At 39.3% G+C, this 22,411-nt stretch overlaps 2 protein-coding genes across 2 annotated transcripts in view; one reads left to right on the forward strand and one right to left on the reverse strand.

Annotated features, from left to right (window-relative positions):
* Nucleotides 1–725: 725 nt before the first annotated feature.
* On the forward strand, nucleotides 726–6,895 carry LOC136171440 (RNA polymerase-associated protein LEO1-like). The gene is made up of 4 exons (XM_065940043.1): nucleotides 726–1,465; nucleotides 2,387–2,540; nucleotides 3,104–3,201; nucleotides 4,219–6,895. Exons 1-4 carry the CDS (start codon nucleotides 1,211–1,213, stop codon nucleotides 4,276–4,278), a joined length of 567 nt encoding a protein of 188 aa, XP_065796115.1. The 5' UTR covers nucleotides 726–1,210; the 3' UTR covers nucleotides 4,279–6,895.
* A 1,790-nt stretch (nucleotides 6,896–8,685) lies between these two features.
* Nucleotides 8,686–22,411, reverse strand: part of TMOD3 (tropomodulin 3) — an 86,225-nt gene continuing 72,499 nt past the window's right edge. The window contains exons 7-10 of the mRNA XM_065940042.1: nucleotides 21,713–21,820; nucleotides 18,611–18,754; nucleotides 16,910–17,054; nucleotides 8,686–11,704 (exon numbers count right to left, since the gene is read on the reverse strand). Coding sequence (XP_065796114.1) covers nucleotides 11,670–11,704; nucleotides 16,910–17,054; nucleotides 18,611–18,754; nucleotides 21,713–21,820 — 432 coding nt within the window. The 3' untranslated portion in view covers nucleotides 8,686–11,669. The remainder of the gene's footprint in view (nucleotides 11,705–16,909; nucleotides 17,055–18,610; nucleotides 18,755–21,712; nucleotides 21,821–22,411) is intronic.

Consider the following 22,411-nt stretch of genomic DNA (forward strand, 5'->3'; position numbering starts at 1 on the left):
CTGGACAGCAAGGAGATCCAACCAGTCCATCCTAAAGGAAATCAGTCCTGAATATTCACTGGAAGGACTGAGGCTGAAGCACGGTTGAGATCACAGTGCTATGCTGGGCGACTCTAGACATAGACCCAAGTTGTGATCAAATTCACAGTATCTACCTTATTGAGATGAAAACCTAATGTCAGTGCCCATATGTAACCATTAGACATTATAGATTGGTATGTTTGAAAAAAAACGATTTCTATTTTACTAATGAGGTTGTAGAGATTGGGAAATGATAAAACAGTTAGATTTCAAGTTGAAAAGAAGATGGATTTTACCCCCTTTTACTTTGAAAGGAGCTAGGTTAGTTGTTTCTAGTATCTTTTGTCTGTCTTAAATCTTCAGTATGGGGACAGGATCCTGCAGTTCCACAGCATTTTAAGAATTGCTAACAGGGTAGAGGAGACTTCCCTGGTAGCTCATGATAAAGAACCTGCCTGCCAACACAGGAGATGCAGGTTTGATCCCTGGGTTGGGAAGATCCCCTATAGAAGGAAATAACAACACACTCCAGTATTCTTGCCTGGAGAATCCCATGGACAAAGGAGACTGGCGGGCTACAGCCTGTGGGGTTGCAAAGAGTCGAACACAACTTAGCGACTAAACATGACAGAATGGAAGCTATAGGATTTGTTAACTATCCATCCTAATAACTGAACTATTTCTGTTTCTAGCCTGTCCCTACATTTAGGCAACGAGGTGTTTGATGTCTACAAGGCCCCGATGCAGGCCAATCACAACCACCTGTTCATCAGGGAAGACACTGGTCTGCAGGGACAAGCTGTCTTTAAATCCAAGCTCACCTTCAGGTAACTATTCAGAGTGACCTATTGCTGCGTGGCAGTTTGAGCAACAGGTTAGAGAGGCTGGATGTGCAAAGAGCCTGACTGATGTGATGTTGAGGTGCAACTTCCCAAGGCCAATGGTCTGGTTCCCATGCCATTTTTCACCTTTGCAACAAGTTCCTGTCTCTCAGGGAGCCAGTTCACGGTCTGGAAACCAACACGAGACTGCTGTCTAAACCAGAAGACCAGTTATTAATTCACATTGATCAGCACACCTGGTAAGAGGCCTAAACTGTCTGTGCCACTCTGCTGGTCAGCGTGTCCCTTCTCTTCAGGGACGTTTTCCTGGGAAGCCGGCTGATTGTGAGCATGCTCTTGGTGTGCGCATGCGCCAGAGGAAAGGGCTGCGGGTGCTGATGTTCCTGTCCGCCGCTGTTTGCTCTCGGTGTGATTGCCTGCAAATGTTCTTAGTAAACAGAGAGTCATTTCTGTCTGTTTCCCGCAGACCTCATGCTACAGACTATGCCACACATAAAAAGGTGACCCTGCCACTTGCTAGTAGATACTCAAGGATGCAGACGATTAGAATCTTACCAGTGGCGGGTCCTGATCCTGAATGCCAGCGTGTAGAGTTGATTAAGGTATGTTGGCTGAGCTTTATCCTAGGATTGTTTGGTGCATTAAGAGCTGTGCTTTTCAGAATATTAAATCATCATTTCTTATTGTCACAGTCATTTTATTTCTTGTAGTTATCAGGGAGCCAGCTTAAGCTTCCAAGTGTGTGGTTAACCATAGGAATGGTCATAGTCAATGGGCCAGTGGTGAGACACAGCAATCCAGACCCTCAGGTGTCTCTCTCCAATCTATGAGCTCTCAGAGGGAAACTGACAGTTTTTGTTGTTTTTTTTTAACAAATGTAACCTTTGACACACAGCATTAGACTGTGTTAGCCAGAGGGGAGGTGATGCTGGAAGGTCAGAAGGACATTCCTGACTCTGTCAACACTGGCCCCACCTGTGGAACCCAACATGTGGAAGCCAGGTGGGTGGAAGGGAACAAGGGCTCTACTTTGGGACTCAGGGACCCTCCCCAGCAGCACCCCCTTCATCCTGCCAGCAGCAGCTGTGGGGAGTGCCCTGGGTTGAGGGCCCCAGGCAGGAATATCTGGGCGCCATGGTAGTTTGGTGGAGCCTGACAACTCAGGTGTGTGTCTCAGGGTGAAGAGAACCTGCCTCCTTCAGGCATCCGCTGGGCATGGATGAGGTTCCTCAGGCTGGTCGTGCCCTCTGGACTGTTCCTGGCAGCAGAGGGGACGCTGCAGCTCCCAAGGCTGTGTCCGTGCCAGCTGTGATGGGGCGGTTGGTGTGAGGGAGCCTCCTGCCTCTTCACCCCGTGTTGTCTTCACACCTTAGAATTGAACATAATGATACCATGTGTGGTAACAGAGATGTGAAATGGAGAGAACTCACTGTGAGGACATAGGAACTGGTGTTATCCTGGGCAAGGCATTTTCATGTTCTTTAGTTTCAAGCAGACACTAAGTGAATTCATCTTTTTTTAAGTCTTTACAGAAAGAAGCAGCACGTTTGAAGGCTTCTGCTCACCAGGAGACAATCCGTCTGCAGAACCAGGCAGGGCCAAGTGCCCCCTACCAGGACCCCAACAGTGACGAGGAGGATGAAGCCATCAAAAACCACGACCAAGGGGAACGCGGAGGTGAGTCTGATGAGGAGGTCGCGTTTCCATCACCTCAGGGCCATGGGGCCACTTATGCTCTGGTGACCACTGAGTGTCTGTCCTGCTGTTATTCACTGAGAACAACAATACAAAGGCCTTTTCTTTTGTTTTTGTTAGGACCACTTTCTCACATGAAAGTTGGCTGGGAAAATAAGGCACCCCCATAATTAAGAAAATCAACTAAATAATTTATGTCCTCATGGTAAAAAATGTATAATAGGCAGTTTGTCTGATTGTATAATTAAGGACCCAGTGTTAAACTTTGTAGTTTTAAAAAATGTGTGTGTGCAGCCCTTCAGGTATTTAAAAGTGATCAATCTCTCTGAGGGAAAAAAACCTCTCCAATATAAGTCATTTTAGCATGTTTGAAAGCTGTATGTATCTCTTCATGAAAACTTTAAAAAATGGTTAGCGTCTCAACAAAGGGAAATATACAGTGGGAAGTAACAACATTCAACAGTAAAAAAAATTTTTTCAGGAATAAATGGGTCTTCATCTTTGAAGGTCAGTCCCATATCTAAAGTCCCCATATTTGCTTTCAGAGGAAGGGGCCAGAATATATTCTCCAGAGAGTGATGAGGGACCAGATGAAGATGGGGCTCAGAGATCACTGACGGCAAAGAAACTCACCACTGATGAGGTAAAACCAAGTTTATTCAATCCGAAGGGGTTTCCCTGTAGCCACAAGCCGACTCCGAGAATAAGGAGCTCACAGCCCAGGAGCACAGACGGGTGTCTACACATCTCCCTACAACTCAGCGAGATGCATGCAGTAACAAGCCTAGGCGTGGCCCAGAGGAATGCCTGATACCTGTGTGCAGTGGGAGGCAGTCCAGAATAGTCACCCTCTCGTTGGGTGTTGAAGGAGGTGTTAGGGTGGGTGTGCCAGTGGACAGAAAGGCCTGTGAGAAAAGCCATGTGGCTGACACCAGGGCCCAACTAGAAAACTAGAAGTTCAGTGAAATAGATCAAGGGGCCTCTCACGATCACCATGAGCATAATAATAGTGCAGGGTTATTTCATTTCTATGTTTAATATTAAAATTATCTACTTTATTTCCTTTTCCATTTAAAGATCACAAGAAATTTTAAGTCTTAATTACACAAGTGAATCACTCTGTTGTTGCCATTGTACCATATTAATTTATCCAGTGTTTTCTGAACCCATAACACACTCCACTATGGGTCTTGAGTTACAAGTCAGAGAAAACATCTTAGTAACAGAAATGGCTCTTACTGTGTAAGAGAAGCACTCATTTTTCACGCAAAAAAATCTATTTAAAACTTGGAAACCATACTGAAAAAAGCACATAAAATACAGGCAGTCCTTTAAAAAAAATCAACAAATCAACAGGCTTTAAAATAGTGAATTTTAGATAGAGAAAGTGAAGTACTGAGGAAGCCGAGGAACATATTTCAAGTAGTAATGAGGGAAATCCACACCAAAATAGTGATGTGTCCCTTGGCCCTGACCACTGGAAGTCGGGGCTCCCCTTGCCTGACCTGTAGAGACAGTGTCTGTGGACAAGGTCATCGCTGGGAGGGTCGAGTTCTAACTTGAAGGGCTGGCTCCCCCATCAGCTCAGAACTACTTTAGACAGAATTTCCAGAAGCATTCAGTATTGAATTTTACACCTTCTCTCTTGTTGTCTGTTCAGATGAACCCTCCAGAAAGAGGAAAGCAGGGGGTGAAGAGGAAGAGGATGACTGAAGCATAAAACATGTACTCACTATAAATATGGTTTTCAACTGCTGGCTTTAAAACAATGATAAAATGACTTGGAATTGAAGTGGGGAACTGAGTTCCTTTTGCATAATCCTAGTTGTGGTTTTAAAATGTTTGGAAGCAAATCTGTGACTTTAGAAAGTCCATTGTTCCAGGTGAGACCATTTTGGTAACAGTTTGGTAACCATTTTGTCAGAGCAGGCATAACGCAAGAGAGCTCACGGAGACTCAATGCTTTGTTACGTGCTGTATGGGCCTTACCAGTTCTAATCCTCAGAACAACTCAAAGGGCAGGTGCTGTTGTTCTCATATTACAGATGTAGAAGCTAAGCTAGAACTTAAGACTTCTGTCCAAAGCTTTTTCTTCTCAAGTTAAAAAAAAAAAAAAAGCATTTTTGAGACAAGGGTCAGGAACTTATTTGCACAGCCATCACACTGCTGAGCAGGTGTATTAACTGACCTTGGGAGAAAGACATCCCAAATACCGGAGAGAAATGGCCACCAGAAGTTTAGAGAAAGCAAGAGTACTGGGAAACAAAATACTAGATTTGACTTCTAGCTTTTGACTAGTGCAGTAGCCGGAACATAATAGGTACATAAAGTTTTTTTTGTTGAATATACAAACCAATGATGTTACCTTGGGCAAGTTAACTTCTCTGAAGTCAGTTTGCTCAACTTGCTGGGGTTTGGACTTGACCACTGTGAATCTTTCATGATTTAATGTTTATATTCCTCTACTTCTGAGAAGTGAAAAATTAGATATGTTCGTTTTTTTTTAGAGTCTTATGGTTAAACAGAAAAGGTCAAAGAAAAATGGCCCACTTACCATGCAGAAAACCTGGGTATACATTATAATTCCCTCCCTTTTATATATTTATAGTGTAATTTCATAGCTGTGCAGTAAACACAGCCAAAATTAGCACCAGCTCCAGAAAGGCCATTTAGAGATTCATTCAAAATGCTGAGAGGTACTACCACAGTTCAGTCATAAGGCTGACTATTCTTTACAATTTTATTGAAGTATAGTTGATTTACAGTGTTGTGTTAATTTCTTTGGTACAACAAAGTGACTCAATTATACACACATAAGCATGTTTTTTCATATTTTTTCATACTTTAGCATTATAGTTTGTCACAGGATATAGTCCCCTGTGTTACATACAGTAGGACCTTGTTGTTCATCCATCCTGTATATAATAGGATGTCTGTTTTTGTGCCAGTACCACTGTTTTGGTCAGAATGGCCTTACTGTAGTATTATCTCAAGTCTGGGAGGGTTATGCCTCCTGCTTTGTTCTTTTCCCTCAAGACTGCTTTGACAATTCTGGGTCTTTTATAGTTCTATATAAATATTAGGATTATTTGTCTTAGTTCTGTGAAAAATGAAATATGTTAATTTGATGGGAATCACATTAGATCTATAGGTTAGGTTGGCTATTCTTTATAGAGGTGGCCTTGAGTCTCTGCTACTTTAGCAACAGGACTGGGGCTAAAGCTGGGCTGAGACTAGAGGCCACCAACCCTTGCAGACTTGCTGGAAAGCTTAATATTTAGTACCTAAAGGACTGAGGTGCCACTGGCTGAGCAAGAAGGCACTCTGCCCATGGCCACAGCTCCTGTCTCCATAGCCACTCAGAGGAGGAGCTGAAGTTACCTGACAACTGAAGCACCCAAGCCTCTGACTCACCAAAGGGGACAGGCATCAAGGCTTCCCACATGTGAACGTAAGCCCAATAGCCATTCTTGGAAAGCCAGCCAATACTAAAGATTCAAGAGAAATTTCTTTATCCCTTAAGTTTCAAAGTTGAATTATTTGATATTTATCCCTAAAAGTTTCCTCAACCCATTACACGTTTCACTGATTTTCTCTTTTGGTTGGTGGATTTAGGTGACTGATAAGCGATATCTTTGGTTTACCTTAGAAATAATCTCTAATAGCAGGATTGGCTCCCCTCAGGCCCAGAACGCACTGTATCATAGGTCCCTGTTTCTATTTGTCAACTCAGTTTAAAAAAAAAAAAATCAATTTGACTTTATAGACAGACCAGACTGAGTACTGATGGGGATGAGACTGAACCATATGAACTTACTACTTTATGGGTATAAATGGTTAAGTTTTGACAGTTTCAGAATAACTCAGGGAAATTAATAAACTTGTTCTTAAAAGGTATGTATGCAGTGAACTTTAGAGCACAGGAATTAAAGGGATTTTCCAAACAGTCTAAGTCTACAGTATATTTGATAGACTTTATTGAAATTATTTGTTCCAATATGAAATGGTAAATTCTAAATGCCTGCAGTCCATATTCTTCAAAAGAAGAGTCACTGTGCTATTATGAACCAGTATTATTAATATGAATATTTTCTAATAGTTTTTTATTAAAATGGAACAAGTAAGCATTTACAGCATTTTTATATTTTAGCATTAAAAAATGTATTTAAATGCCCAATTTCCTGTGACAAAGAATGCACTGTTACAAAAGTAATTTTCAAGCTTTTAAACATACCTGAAACCAAATCCTCATTAGAAAAGACCTTTATGCTGGGAGGGATTGGGGGCAGGAGGAGAAGGGGACAACAGAGGATGAGATGGCTGGATGGCATCACCAACTCGATGGACATGAGTTTGAGTAAACTCCAGGAGTTGGTGATGGACAGGGAGGCCTGGCGTGCCTGTCCTCCTTCCTGGGGTCGCAAAGTGTCGGACACGACTGAGCGACTGAACTGAACTGAAACCAAATATAATTCATCCAAAAGACTAAAAAAAAAAAGTGGGCACTTTCTCAAAATTAGTGATTTTCATATACTCTCCGTGTGTGCATGCACATGTATGCATGCGCAATTTTCTTTACAATTTATCTTTCTTACAGTTCTTAAGCAGACAAATCTAAAAAGTTTAAACAGCTGAATCAAATTGTTTTCCTTTCGACTTAAGGTGAAATTTAAACTCCTAAAAATCTGCTTTACATACCCACCACCAAGCACCCAGAATTTGTTTTTATTTTTTATTTTTTTCAGAATTTGTTTTTAAACCTTACTGTCTGATGAACTACAATATCTGACAAAAAAATTTTAGACATATTAATTGCTTTGCAACATTTAAAACATACTGATAGTCTGTAGAAAAGGAAGTTAAGCCTCACTCACATATGTCTACTCTAACAGAGTTTGATTATCTTAAAAGTGTACAAACTTGAACAATAGTGCTAAATACAAAACATGGCTGGTGGTGTTTCACAGTGTTACAATCTATTATCTAGCTACCAGAGCAGATAGCCTAAGTAAAAGTCCTTATATATCAGTGAAGGCTGTCTAAAATGCTTGGTAAGGGTTTAAATATTGGCTTCTCTGAATGATCAGGCTGCATGTTAGAGTTTAGCATTAACAACTTATAAATGTTTTATTATAAAAAAATTTCCAATGTGTTCAGTTTTTGTAGGGAAAGACATACAGAACTAAATTATAACACATAAGAAATATGACATAAGAAAGAATGACCAAATTAAAATGACATAAGAATATAAATTCTTTGCTGATTGTAAATACAATTTTCTCAATTTAAAACTTGGTGAAGAGTTCCTTTGAGTGAGAAGTAGCTAGAAACATGAATGTTCAGTGAGAAGTGATGGAAAAGAGGGTTCTGTGGATGTTTAGACTGAAGAACTCACACCCCTTGATAGGAGTTGCTCTGACACATCCAATGTGTTTGGGTCTTGTGGGTGCTGTGTCTTCAGTTAATACTATTTGAAAGTGGAGTGGCCTTGAGGGCATTATGTTAAGTGAAACAAATCTGAAAGGAAGACAAATACTATATGATCTCATGTATTAGAACCTAAAAAAACTAAATCCATTGATACAGCAAACAGACTGGGGGTTGCCAGAGTTGGGGTGTGGAGAGTGGGTGAAATGGACGAAGGTGGTTAAATGGTATAAACTTCCAGTTATAAGAAAAATAAGTCCTAGGAATGTAATGTCAGCATAGTGATGACAGTTAATAATACTGTATTATTACATATTTGAAAGTTATTTAAAAGTTCTCATCACAAGAAGAAACATTTTTAAAAACTATGTGAAGTGAAAGATGTTAACTAAATTTACTGTAGTAACCATTTTGTAAGTATGTGCATATATCAAATCATTATGTTTTGTACCTTAAAATATGTTATATGTTAACTATCTCAATAAAACTAGAAAAAAAATTTTTAAGTGACGTGACACTGTAATGGAGGAAAACAAGACAGTACTGAACTTACAGAGAATGGAAACTGCTATAGATTCCAGAAAAACAATGATCCTTTTTTCTGCCAGGAGATAATAGTGATTACTGATTTTATAAGGAAAAAGTTAGAAGTTCTAGGACCACAGAGCCAAAATTTTACAATTTTATGAAATCTCATGAATTGTTTAATCTTATTTTAATGGCAGCAAGGGTTAAAATAAAGTACAACAGGACATAACTTTCCATCAAAACATGTTTTCTTTTATAATTTTCTTTATACCATGGATTCCGCTTTTTAAATGAAAAAACATCAGATACTGTCAATGGAAAAAGAATTTACAGCTCTATACCTGTTAACTTTTTGAGGGAGTACCTACTGCACAAAGCAAGTATGTGGGTTATTTCATTCAAATCATGAGAATCTGCAATTTAACAACCAAGGTAATTCTTAGAATTTCTAACAGTCTAATTTTTTTAAACACAAAATGTTTATTTGGTCTTTTAAATGACAGGCACCCTTAGAGAATGTATTTCACCTATTCTTTAGACTTCTACTTTTAGCTACAAGTATATAGCACCAAAATCCATTTTAATAATATCATTAATATTGATTTTAATACATAATAATTTCATGTAGACAAACTGGAAAAATTAGAACTTCTGACAAATATGAATATAAAATTTTTAAAAATGTGAAATTAAAAGGTTTTTAAAAAACAGCAATTTAAAAACGCAAAGAACAGTCTTTGCTTGGATAACAAGATAAGTCTATACTGGTTACACTACAAAAACTTAAATGTCTTAGAAGATCTTTGGTTTAAAAATCAAGACTACTTCACAATTCTATTATAAAATTTTAGCACAATATAGAAATATTGAAAGTTACTAAAAGGAAAACAGGTGCTAGATTTTTTTTTTTTGAGAGGTGCCAGATTTTTAAAGATCAAAGTAAACATCCATTTTCTCCTTTGTGTTACAATTTGTGAAATATTTTCTGTATTCGGATAGATGAATGTTCACCTTTAGTTATTTATTAACAAATCTTTTCTTCCATTATATATGTTGTAGCTCAGAACTGGAATGGTACAAGCAAAACACTCAACTTGTTCATACTTTGATAAATAATAACTGAAAAGATATTACCCATAAGTATAATACAGAATTCTAGGTGGAGCCCTACCTACCTATATTTAAAAAAAAAAAAAAAAGACTTTTGGGAAGACAGGGTAACATACTTATCAATTTATTGAGTTACAGGGCAGGGCAAAAAAGGAAGCCTTGCTAAAAGTGTACTGGCAGCTCTGTACTCCTGCTCCAGGCCAACTCCCCGCTCTGTTGGAACTGTGCAGTCTCTAAAAATCAAGTACATTCCCAAAGTCATTTATGAAAAAGGAGAGAGGGAAAGAGCCAGTGAGAGTGAGCTTGACTTGCTAACTTGGGGGAAAAAAAAAAATCTCCAGCACCCTATAACCAAAAGGGAATAGTGGAACAGTGCAAAGTCAATCTTTGGCCCCTTTCAAACACTGGATACTGATTCCAGAGAAACTCACACTCAGTCCTTATGAGGAAAGCTTTCACCTTTCAAGAAGGTTTATTTCTATAGCATACAGGGAGCCATCTAACTCGAGACAAACTGTCTAGCCCAAGACAAAGGAGCAGACTTTTATAATTTGGTTTCAAGAAGTTTAAAAAAAAAAAATTAAGAATGCATCTCTCCCCTATTCTGGAAAGAGATTCCTCCCTTTAGAAAAATCTCCCTGTAAGTGACACAGCCAGGCCTGAATTGTTCACAATCTGAACAACTGTGCCCTGTCCTCTGTAGCTGTACAGCCTCTGCCATATCCTGCTCCCGGGACCGCCCTGGAACCTGACATAAATACAGGTCCACACTGGCTATCACACTACTGGACCTGGAGTGGCCTGCCCACCACACCTCACTGTTCAACCACTCACTTTAATACTCTGAGTGATAGGAAGACATCTTGTTATGAGAAACTACTTTTATACAATATGGACCAAAAAGTTCAAGATGAAAGGAAACAGTTCATAAAAATTAGATTTATCAAGAATAGTTATTTTCCTTATTGGTTGGAAAATCTGTAGTAAGGGGTGATTGTATACCATCCAGACAACCCTGCACTGCATATAGGAACATGTTACTATCCTGTGTAAACTCTTAATTTATACACAGGTCAGCTTCTAATTTACTTTGGAGTAACCATCAATTTAAAGGACCGTTCTGCATGCTCCTAAGACTTAATCTCTACCATTTAATAAGTCTGATTTCACGTGTTTAACAACAGCTCTTTTTTTCCTTTCACCCTAAATAACAGAGTGAGCTGTATGCCTTTTACAGGGAAGAAAATAGCTTTCCTACTCAGATTTTTTTTTTACTGTGAACTTTCACAAAAACTTAATAATGCCCACATTATTAAAATGAAAGCCTGTAATGAATTTAGATATAACTACTTTTTATTTTTTGACATAACTACTTTTTAAACAAAGTGTGTAACCTAGCCAAGCTGATGACTTTGTTTAAAAAAACTGTAGGTGCTGACACCCCAGACAGGTGCAGTGTGCGGGAGGCACTGGAGACCGCTTCCTCTCGCCTAGAGACCTGCTTTGACTCTTAAGACAGATGACCAAGTTTTAAGTAATCTGTTTTAAGATGTTGGCATTTTGCTTTTTTCAAGAAAGAAGTGTGTGTGTTCTAGAAAACATGGAAAAGTCTCCATGCCATGGAATGAGGAAAGCTTTGAAGTGCCTTGTACCTAAGAAGTACGACAGCAGTTCTGACATCAGCAATGTCCCTTTTTGACTTAAAAACTATTGGTCCTTAAAATGTTCATATTATTCTACATAAATGACTTCCTAAACTTTTTTACAACTGTATTTTTTTTAACCCAACTCATCACAAAACATTTAATTAAGCTAAATTAAAATCAATTTTAGCAGAAATAATGCTTTAGTATACAAAATATCACCTACTATTGATTTTACAGTTTGAAACTGGTAACAACCTTAAACTAGAAAAAAAGATACATGTAATTAAAAAAAAAAAAGATTTCCAGTCTTTTCCCTTCTACCCAGGAAAATTTTACATCTGATATGACAAGAACCCTCGGTGATCTTTCAATGTCTTCCAAATATGACAGGTTTGCAGACTTACTGGTGGTCTCCTTCAACTCGTCTCTTGCGAACTATGAGAAAATAAAGAATGTTAGAAATCCCTGTTAGTTTGTACAATGTTGATTTGCTTGTGACAAACAAGTTTCTATGCAATCCAGTTAGTTATAAAAAAAAAATGGATTGTCCGTTTGCAGTTCACACAGCCATTAAAATAAAAACTCATATCCTTTACTATGTTCACTTACCTGCTGAGAACTGAGGAGCTAAGCTCCCCTCTGCTTATACAACAGCAACATTAGAAATCTACAGTAGAATGGTCAGCAGTCACCTTCAACTCACTGTGCCTGTATCATCCGTGTATTAAAAAATTTTATACCTTCATTAAAAATGGTAACTTACCATGTTAAATTTTGAAATAACACACAGGCAGCTGGGATTAGAAAGTATTAAAGGTAATTTGCGTGCCCTTCTGGTTATTTCCTTAGTTTGTGAAAGAACATACCAAAAATACTTTTGAAAGTTTCAAAGGTTAAGTGACTTGCTACTACTGCTCTCCAAATTTTCCTTCTCTTATCGCCTACAAAATGAGCCAGTTTGGGGTTCTGAGAGTACAACAAATGCAAAGTAATGAAGATCTTAGACCCCAGTAATATGGTGATGTTCACCTCTGGCTACCATGAACTCGGGAGGTCAAAGTGGTTGACCCACCGTTAGCAGAGTAAACAAAGGTGCACGTCTGAGGGTGCCCAGCCTATGCACGGGCTGGAGACCCTGGCTGCGAGGCCGTGCTCGTTGGCAGCAGGACGAGGTCTTCAGTCAGGATCTTGCTACCTTCTCTCTCACCTGTCAGCCACCAGAGAACATTTGCTGAGAGCCGGCAGCTCAGGGCTCTTCAGCATCGGGCCAGCTGCTATTGCTGACCATCGAGTCAGCAGCAGAGTGGGAACCTGCTGCTTTTTGTAGTGTGCGCTCTCTGAGCCTCAACTCATCCTCTGTAACAGGAGAATAGTGACACCTGAACCTCCTGGCTGTGCAATTCAAGGCTGCTTGAAAGTGAAATCACTCAGTCATGTCCAACTCTGCGACCCCATGGACTGTAGCCTACCAGGCTTCTCCATCCATGGGATTTTCCAGACAAGAGTACCAGAGTGGGTTGTCATTTCCTTCTCTAGGGGATCTTCCTGACCCAGGGGTCGAACCCGGGTCTCCCGCATGGCAGGTAGATGCTTTACCCTCTGAGCCTCCAGGGAAGCCCCAAGGCTGCTTAGTATTGTGTTACTAAAGAAAGCATTCAGCCTACAGTCTACAGCCTACCAGACTCCTCCGTTCATGGTATTTTCCAGGCAAAGGTACTGGACTGGGTTGCCATTGAGGCCAGTTATCTTTTCAGGGTGAGGAAAGCCAATTTAGCCTTTATAAAGTTAGAGAATCTGCATGTGCACATAATTGGTTCTGATACTCTTACCAGTAAGTTTCTCTGTTTAAGTTACATGGTTGGTCTGTTAATTTTATACTCTCTTTTATACTCTCTTTTATACTCTCTTCTGTGGAAGCAACCAGGAAGGCACTTGCCTTTGTTCAACCTGAACTGGCTGTTTTAACAGAGGAATGAAAAGCCAACAGGCGCACAGGCCTTCTGGCCAGGCTACGGGTCTTGCTCTCATGTTGTTCTGACTGCTGCCTTCTGTTCACTGGCCTTTAAGAGATGATACTGGACAATCAAGTGATGTGCATAAAGGCCTGTCCAGCTATTGGCTGGGTGCTGGCTAGAAAATAAAAACCAGGAGGGCTGCAGTTTCAGGTCCCCATGAACATTTATATACATAATTTAACTATGTGCACCTCAACTCTAATTTTAGCCCATGTTAACAACAAGTTCACTGAAATATTAGGGGAAGAAATCAAATGGAGAACCGAGTCTGCAAATACAAACTTAACTGATGTATACAGATATCTGAACCACATGGATATATCTGAAAGGCAAATCATATCATTCTTTAAAGTAGAACATTTCCAAGAAAATTTTGAATTGCAGTAGTATTTTGGATGTTATTGGCAGACCATTTCAGATGTTAAAATGCATGTTATTTTAAAAATGCACATTAAAAACAAGATTGATAGGACAGATAGAACAAAGTATAGAAAACTGATTACGTAGTTAGTGAGTGTCAAGATAGGAACATAAGACAGAGTTCAATCGAATGTTGCACATACACCATATAACCTCTTTGCTGTTATAGCCGTGATACTTCTTAGCTGGAGAGATGGCGAGTAGGTAGGATTATTTCAATGAAAAGTTGAGACTAAGAAAACAATGAGAGAGGGAGACATTATCAAAATCGGGACACTAAAGCTAGGATACAGCCCCATTTGCACGGTGAAGGAAAATTATATGCCCCAGAGATGCTGTACAAGTTGTTAAGTCTTGTTCTCTGGTATCGCTGTCCAGTTACCATATACTAGAATGCTTGTAAGAAAACAGTCTTTAGGCTTGCCATCTTGAGCTACAGGCAGAGATCAAAGTGCCCGGTAAAAAGTAAAACCAGCTGAGGGTGGATGGAAGGTAGGCTGCTGTTGCTGTGAGCACAAGACAGCAGAGGAAGATAGGCAGAGCGCCACTCCTGACCCCTGTTCCTCACGGGTGCCCAGGTGTTACCTCAGCAATTCCTCAGTGCAGCCTGTGGATGAAAGACTAATAAATTTGGCCCTATTCACAATTCTTTAGCAATTTCTTTCCAAAACCCACTGCACTAACATAAGTTCTCCATACTTCATGATTAGTCAATTGCCAATAAATCCTAATTGATCTCATTTCTTCTCCATCTCTAGAAGAGTAGTAAGAATCATGTTTTTGAAGCATCATTTTAATCATGCACTCAGTGAGTGGCCTATAATGGCTCTCAAATACCTCCACATAAATCCCAAAGAAATCTAAGTTCCCGACCATGTAAATTTAGTGCCTTCTATCAGTATTCCCTCTTAATCCACTGGCAGCATTTTATTTTCATTTTGTTAGCTTCAAATAGCAAGTACTTGTGCAAAGTTTATTCTGGATCCTGCATCCTGTTATGAGAGTCAATTCTCAAAATCTGCAGGCTGTCTTCAGCATATAAATAACTTGCTTAGTCCCAAATCTGAGCTTCTATCCATGCAATTCCTCACTCCAGGAATGTCCTTATTCTCATTTCATGCCTGAGACCCATGTCTGAAGCTCTGGCTTTGGCCAGAATGAAACAGCGTGGGGAGGGCAGGCGGTTTCCTAGAGAGCTACCAGCACAAAGCCGTCTGCCTCAGCTTTGTGTCCGACCACATGGGCTCTTCATCCTCTTACACAAGCCTATGCACAACTCGTTAACTTCTCAGTGTTGACAGAAGGCAGCCCAGGAAACTGTTTTCATCTGTGCCCTGCATCTTCCATCTGCCAAAAGTCTCTGGCTCTGATATCAGGCCTGCCTTTCTGAGAGCGATCTGGACAAAGCACCTGCCACAACATGCATGCAGAAGAGCACAACTGCTGAGCCTGGAGAGGCTGGCACCCCTCCATGTACAGGCTGTATACCTATGGGCTGTCACTGCGCTGCTCCTGCCAGAGGGCTGCTGGTACCTCCTCTCGGAGGAACACAGGAGACAGAGGCTAGGGCAAAAGGATGCTGGTGGGATCCTGGGGAAGCTAAGGTGGTTTCAGAGGAGAGGAAGAATGGAGACACTCTCTCTCCATTCTTCCTCTCTGCTATCTCCCATTCTGGGAAAGTGTCCCAGGAAAGCTGCTTAGTTACAAGAAAATTCAACTTTGAGCAGGATTCAAACTTTACTACTTTCTTTTTTACTTAATAAATCTGTATTAAGTACCTGCTATTGTCAGATGTGGTTTTAAAGACAGCTGTGGATTCAAAAGATACACATGGCCCCCGACCTTCAAAAGTTTAAAGTCTTAGAAAATAAAATAGATTATTAGAATGAAGTATAACCTAGTAAGTAAAAAACTAACTTTTTAGAGCCAATAAGGTATATGTCCTTAAGGTTTTCTAACTGTGAAGTTCAGTTAGACTTGAGAAACACTGCCGTAAAAGGCAAAATTAAATTCCTGAAGTGTAAAAAACAGAAGTTAACTAATGAAGAAATACTAAATAATCAGCATACTTCCCAAACTACATCTAAAATAAACAACACACATCAAATTTCCCTTTTAAAAAAAAGAGGCTAAAATCTGCTATGAGAAACTGGAGTCATCAAAGGACAGAAAGTCTGAACTAATATTTTTCACAATGATCTGGATTAAAGGTTTTTCTGCTCCAGAAATCTTTAAAAATGCAAATTCAAATATGGCTAAAGCCAGAAGAACTGTATCACAGTGGAATGTGACTCCCTTTAAATAGATTGCCAGTCAGGTTCGATGCACGAGACAGGGCGCTCAGGGCTGGTGCACTGGGACAGCCCTGAGGGATGGGATGGGGAGGGAGGGAAGTGGGAGGGGGGTTCAGGATGGGGGACATATGTACACCCATGGCTGATTCATGTGACTGTATGGCAAAAACCACTACAATACTGTAAAGTGATTAGCCTCCAATTAAAATAAATAAATTAATTTTTAAAAAGTATTTTAATTCTCTGCATGCATTTAAAAAAATATTTCAATGAGAAGTGTTAGTCGCTTAGTCGTGTTTGATTCTTTGCAACTCCATGAGCTGGAGCCTGCAAGGCTCCTCTGTCCATGGAATTCTCCAGGTAAGAATACTGGAGTGGGTAGCCATTCCCTTCTCCAGGGGATCTTCCCCGCCCAGGGATAGAACCCGGGTCTCCCATGTTGCAGGGAGATTCTTTACGGTCTGAGCTACCATGGAAGCCCCTTCAATAAGAAACACCAAACTTAAAATTAAAAAACTACAACTATTTTATATATTACCGTGTGAAACTGAATTTCTAAAAGGGTGAAACTTTCTTGTTTGATCAAAAGGGCAATATTTTCCTATAATGTTGAAATCTTGGTTTTAATAGCTCCAAGAGGTAACTTATAACTGAAAACAAAATATCTGTTGCAGAAAACGATTTCATATTTCACTAAAAGCTACAAAGTAGGTTCTCACCCACTAACCTAATAATCACTACAACTTCATTTAAACTGAACTCTAATTCAGTCAGTATTAAAAGAACTGCAAATTTCAGAAACAAAGGCCAAGTAATATTCCTGTGTAAAAACTTATTAAAACCAAGTTTCTTCAATACATTAGCTTAATATTACAGTTCAGAATTTTGATTTCATGCTAAGTATGTCTTACCTAAGTCATTGTTTTTTGTTATTGCATTAGCTGCCCTGGTTCGGGGTCCTTGCTGAGTAAACTGATATCCAAATTTAAGGATATTGGTATTTTCCTCAAGCATGTTGGCCATTTCCAATTCTACAGCTGTCCCCAGCTGCTGCCTCTGGAATAATTAGAAATAAAGAACAGTATTAATAAGCTAGTTCAAAATATAGGTCAAATCTAAGACATTCATGTTCATGATGATTCTTTAAAAATATTTTCCCAATTCTTACAACATATAAAAGGAAAAAAATAAGTTTAGTATATAATCATATAGACATCAAAAAAATGTGGATTATTACAATGAGATACCATTTCATACTCACTAAAATGATCATAATTAAAAAGATGGACAATAATAAGTATTGGCAAGATATATGGAAAAATTAGGAGCTTCAGACAGGCTGGCAGGAATGTAAAATGGTGCAGCTATTATGAAAAACAATTCAGCTATTCCTCAAAAAGTTAAGTGCAGGGTTATCATGTAACCTAGCAATTACACTCCTAGCTATATACCCATGAGAAATGAAAACATATTCATAAGAATTTGCACCTGAATGTTCATAGAAACATATTTCTACAATCCAAAAAGTGGAAACTAACCAAGTATAATAGATTCTTCAACCATAAAAAAAGAACAGATACTGATAACATACTACCACATGAATAAACCTCCAGAACATTTTGCTAAGTGAGAGAAGGCAGACACAATAGATCGCATATTACATAACTCCACTCAAATGGACTGTCCAAAATAGGCAAATGCATAGAGACAGAAAGTAAATCAGTGGCTGCCAGAGGCTGGTGGGAGAGGTGAATAGGAATTGACTGCTAGTGAGTTTGAATCTCTTTTTGGGGTGATGGAAGTGTTCTGGAGTTAGGCAGTGGTGATGGTTATATAACTCTATGAATGTACTAAAAACCGTTCCATTGTATACTTTAAACAAGTAAATTTTATGGTATGTGAATTAAATCTCAATAAAAGATTAGAAACATTGATTAAATAGCATTCTGGTTAAATTTTAAGATATAATTCTGTCTTCATAATCTACAAAATTTATTTACGCTGAAGAATTGAGGGAGTCATTTACCACGTATTTTAAAAAAATAACTGAAGTCACTTTTCAAATAAAATAAACAAGTATTTCAGTCAAATGTATATGTTGTTTTATTTTTAGTTAACTACACTCTGGATGGAATAATTTCTAACATGTGTTTCTCTATTTCTCTAAAGAAAGGTGAATCTGGCTCTGGGTGATCCAGCGATATCTTAGGGGTCAGCACCCAACGTGGCTGGATGGAAGCTGTTCTGTTTTTCAGGAACTATTCTGTTCACCTCATGTCTGGGACTGATATGTTATAGCCACAAAAAGGTTATTATGTGGCTCTTGCTACCTAAGAACTGAAAACTTTGAGGCTGGACTGTCACCTTTAAGAATCCTTCTAGTTCAAAACCACTAGCCATCTCAATCCTCTACAGACCAACCAGGGAGAGCTGCTTGTATACCTTTCTATACATTAAGATTCTGGATGCCCCAAAAGTTCTCACCCCTTTTCAGGCCTCTGCCTTCCCAGGGCTCCCTGGAAAGCCTTCCTTCTGCCCGCCTCCTGAGTCCCCACGCTCTGCCCGGAGTGAGGGCTGCAGCTTCTCCAAAGCTGCTGCTGCAGAACACCGACCTGGTTGTCGATTTTCAGCTCCATCAGGGTTTCGTTCTCTTTCAAAGCATCGATCAGCGCTCGAATCCCAATTCCTGTAATAAAGTTGGATTCCATATTTAAGCTCTTCAAATTTTTGTTCACTCTTAGCATATCTGCAAAAGCCTGGAAATTACAGAAAATAGTTGGAGATTAGTTTGACAGCACCTGGTAAATAAACACTGAACAAGCCTGAAGAAATACACAAATCAATACAGCTGCCTTAATGTTTCCTATTAGATTGTTTAAGCTTGACAGGCCACCTCAGAGATCTCACATGTGTTTACTTTTCACATGTACTTGGTCTCAAACTTTAAATTTGTTGTCATGTGTAATTCTCTATTGGTAACACTCTCTACTGCTATTCATTCATGCTTCTGCTTCTTGCTTCTTTCTCCCATGTTTCTCCTACTTTCTCTGTCTGTGTAGGAATAACTTCACCAATGTCTCTCTGGAACAAGTTTTCTTACTTGGGTCCTGCTGTAGCTAGGTTACAGTGAAGTGCAAATAAGGGGAAATTATGAACTAATTTCCAAAGCAAGAACCGAAAGGACACAAATAACTGGAACTGCTAGAGCACAAGAAGCATGGAAAAGAAGGGCCTAACTAAATATTCACCACCTCAGAGAACAGTGTCTTCCATCTGTCTGCATTACAACTTCCCACAGGATGTGGCAGTGCTAGGCATTTGACCCAGTGCTTAATAAACGCTATACTGATTAATTAACAAAGCCTGTAAGTGAGCAGAGGGGAAAGAGAAGGGCTGGAGAGGGGGTAACAGAAGAATATGAATGTGAGTTTATTAATACAGCCCTGCAGAGGGGTCAAAAGAAAGGCCAAACTCCCGAGAACATGGGGTAAGATCAAACTTAAAATTAAAGTCAAGTTAAAGGCAACAGGGGCAGCCACACTATAAAGAACTTGGGGCAGGTATCTATACTCTTGCACTTCCTATTAGCAACAACTGGCCATGTGACCTGAGGTAAATTCCTTATCCATCCATCCATACCCACATTTATTAAAACGTTACCAATGGCCTATTTTTGACAGGCACTGCTCTATAGACTCTGAAGTGAAACACACAAGTCTCTATCTCATGGAACTGACATTTTAGTGGGGGGCCCAGATAATAAATAAGAAAGCAAAACATAATGTCAAATGGTAAAAAGGGCTATAGAGGAGGAAAAAAAGGCAAAGCAGAGTAGATGGGGAGTGTTGGGGGGAAAGCTGGCTTGCTATCTTATATACAGGGCTCAGGAAAGGCCTCCCCTGGAAGGTGACATCTGAGCAAGGACTCTAACTTAGGTGATGAAGTGAAACTACGTGGAGCATCTTTAGGGAGACAGGAGCAAGGAGGCTGTACAGCTGGAGTAAAATGAAAGAAATGGCAAGAAAGGTGAGTCTCCTCAGCTAAGGCCTTACTAGGCCACTGAAAGAATCTGCTTTTTACTTAGTGAGACAGGGATCTGCTGGAGCCTTCTGAGTACAGGAATGAAATCATTTAAGTTTTAAGAGTCACTAGTGATGCTGTATAAAGAGCTAGCTTTTGAACTCTGTGGGAGAAGGTGAGAGTGGGATGTTTCGAAAGAACAGCATGTATATTATCTGTGGTGAAACAGATCACCAGCCCAGGTGGGATGCATGAGTCAAGTGCTCGGGCCTGGTGGGCTGGGAAGACCCAGAGGAATCGGGTGGAGAGGGAGGTGGGAGGGGGGAATTGGGATGGGGAATACGTGTAACTCTATGGCTGATTCATATCAATGTATGACAAAACCCACTGGGAAAAAAAAAAAGAGCTGGCTTTGGGGTGGGTAAGGTGGAAGCATGCAGTCAAATTAGGAGGCCACTGCAATAATCCAGATGAGAGAAGACAGTGGCTTGGACCAGGGTAAGGAGGCGTAAACGTGGTGAGAAGTGACTGGATATAAAGGAAATATCTGAAGACAGAGTGGGATGTACATTTAAGGTTGTGAGAAAGGGAAGTCACTCCATTATTATTATCTTGACTTGAGCAAATGAAAGAATGATGTTTCCATTTAGTGAGATAGGGAAGAGTGTGAGAGAGGCCAGTATGGGATGGAAGTCAGGAGTCTGGTTTGGGATTTCGGTCTGAGACGTCTGTTAAGGAGAAGTAAAGAAAAGCTGTTAAAGAGAAGCTGAACATGGGTTTGGAGTTCAGGGGAGAGATATGAACTGGAGATAATAATGTTGGGAGTCACTGGCATATATGGACAATATATAGCAATGAAACAGAATGAGATCACCTGGAAAGTGAGTGTAGACAAAGAAAAGAACAGGGACTGGGGCCAAGCTCTGAGCCGTTTAGAGGTTCAGATGCTGGGGAGATAAGAAGGAACCAGTTTAGGGACCAGAGGAAGAATGTCCAAGCAGGTAGAAGGAGAATGAAACGGATTAATACCCTCAAAGTCAAGAAGAAAAGGTTTATATCATGGCCAAGTGGGACTTCCCCCAGAAATGCAAAATTGATTTAACATACAAAAATTAAGCAATGTGATATGTATCAATTGAATAAAGGACAAAAACCACATGATCATTTCAACAGACACATAAAAAGCATCAATAAAAACCCAACACTGTAGATCCATAAATGAAACCCTCTACAGGTTTAAAAGAATGATTTAGAACTTCATATGCTGATATGAAAAGACCTCTAAGATATATTAAAGTGAAAATTTTAGTTGCAGAACAGCTTACACAGAATGACTCCATTCATGTTTTAAAATTTTCAAAGAAGGGAAATACATGGAAAAAATAAATATAAGAGCATAGTAAATAATGTACTGCCTAACAGTGAGTAATCAGAAATTGAAAAAAGAGTAAAAAAATTTTTTTAAACTGATACTTGCTTTTATTGACTGCTGAACATCATGGTTACTAACAGTAGCTCTTAGAACACATAATTTTTTAAACTACACTAAAATTATTTATTTATAAATTTATTTTTTATTGAAGTATAGTGAATTAAAAAAAGCAAATCTTTTCATAAAACCAGTTTAGTCACCTTTGTAACATACCCTGGTATTACAGTCATAATTTCAATATTATTAGTCACAGCTTACTTACAGTAGCAACAGGGTCATTGCTTCGGGTGGCTGCAAGACTGAAATATTTCACATGTGTGTTGGTTTCCAAAGCCTTTGCAAAATCTTTTAGGGTTGGTATTGGGATATTCTTGAAAGACAAAAATGTGAAACATTATTACATTTTAGTTTTCAGTAAATTCAATCCAATAATCAAAGACATCTCTACTTTCTCTTTTGCTTAAAATGTACTCAGAAATTATGTACATGTAACCACTGGCCTACAAATGAAAACTAACAACTCAGCCACTTTATCTCTGACTTTTCTAGTATGGTACATCTGCACAAACTGTTGGCATAGAGCAAAGCATACATCGCTGCTTTTCTAGCACGAGGTTAAAGAAAATCTCACTATTCTCTTTTTAATTATTTGTATTATGAGTATTTTAAATGGTTTCATTTTTCTACAAAGAGAAAGATGTGGGAATCTACTTATAGTGATTTCTGAGGCAGATGACATACTGTTCTCAGTCACAAGCTATAAGGTGTTAAGAGAGATTAACTTGAAATGAGGAAAGAGACAGTTTTAGGAGACATCTGTTTTTCCTCTTAGTATCAAGACTTCAACTTCCTGTAGCCTGGTTATTTTCAGATCATTACTATTAATTTAGAGACCAAGATACAGAGAACTAAATTAAAAAAAAAAAAGATAAGTGATCAACTAGGCACATTAGCTTTTTCC

Source organism: Muntiacus reevesi, chromosome 7, assembly GCF_963930625.1.
Source record: "Muntiacus reevesi chromosome 7, mMunRee1.1, whole genome shotgun sequence".
NCBI classification, from domain to species: Eukaryota; Metazoa; Chordata; class Mammalia; order Artiodactyla; family Cervidae; genus Muntiacus; species Muntiacus reevesi.

Coding starts and splice junctions, on each gene's coding strand:
- LOC136171440 (XM_065940043.1), top strand. CDS start 1,211: ATGCGCCAGAGGAAAGGGCTGCGGGTGCTGATGTTCCTGTCCGCCGCT. Junction 1,466..2,386: donor AGCGTGTAGAGTTGATTAAG/GTATGTTGGCTG, acceptor TCTTTTTTTAAG/TCTTTACAGAAAGAAGCAGC. Junction 3,202..4,218: donor AGAAACTCACCACTGATGAG/GTAAAACCAAGT, acceptor TTGTCTGTTCAG/ATGAACCCTCCAGAAAGAGG.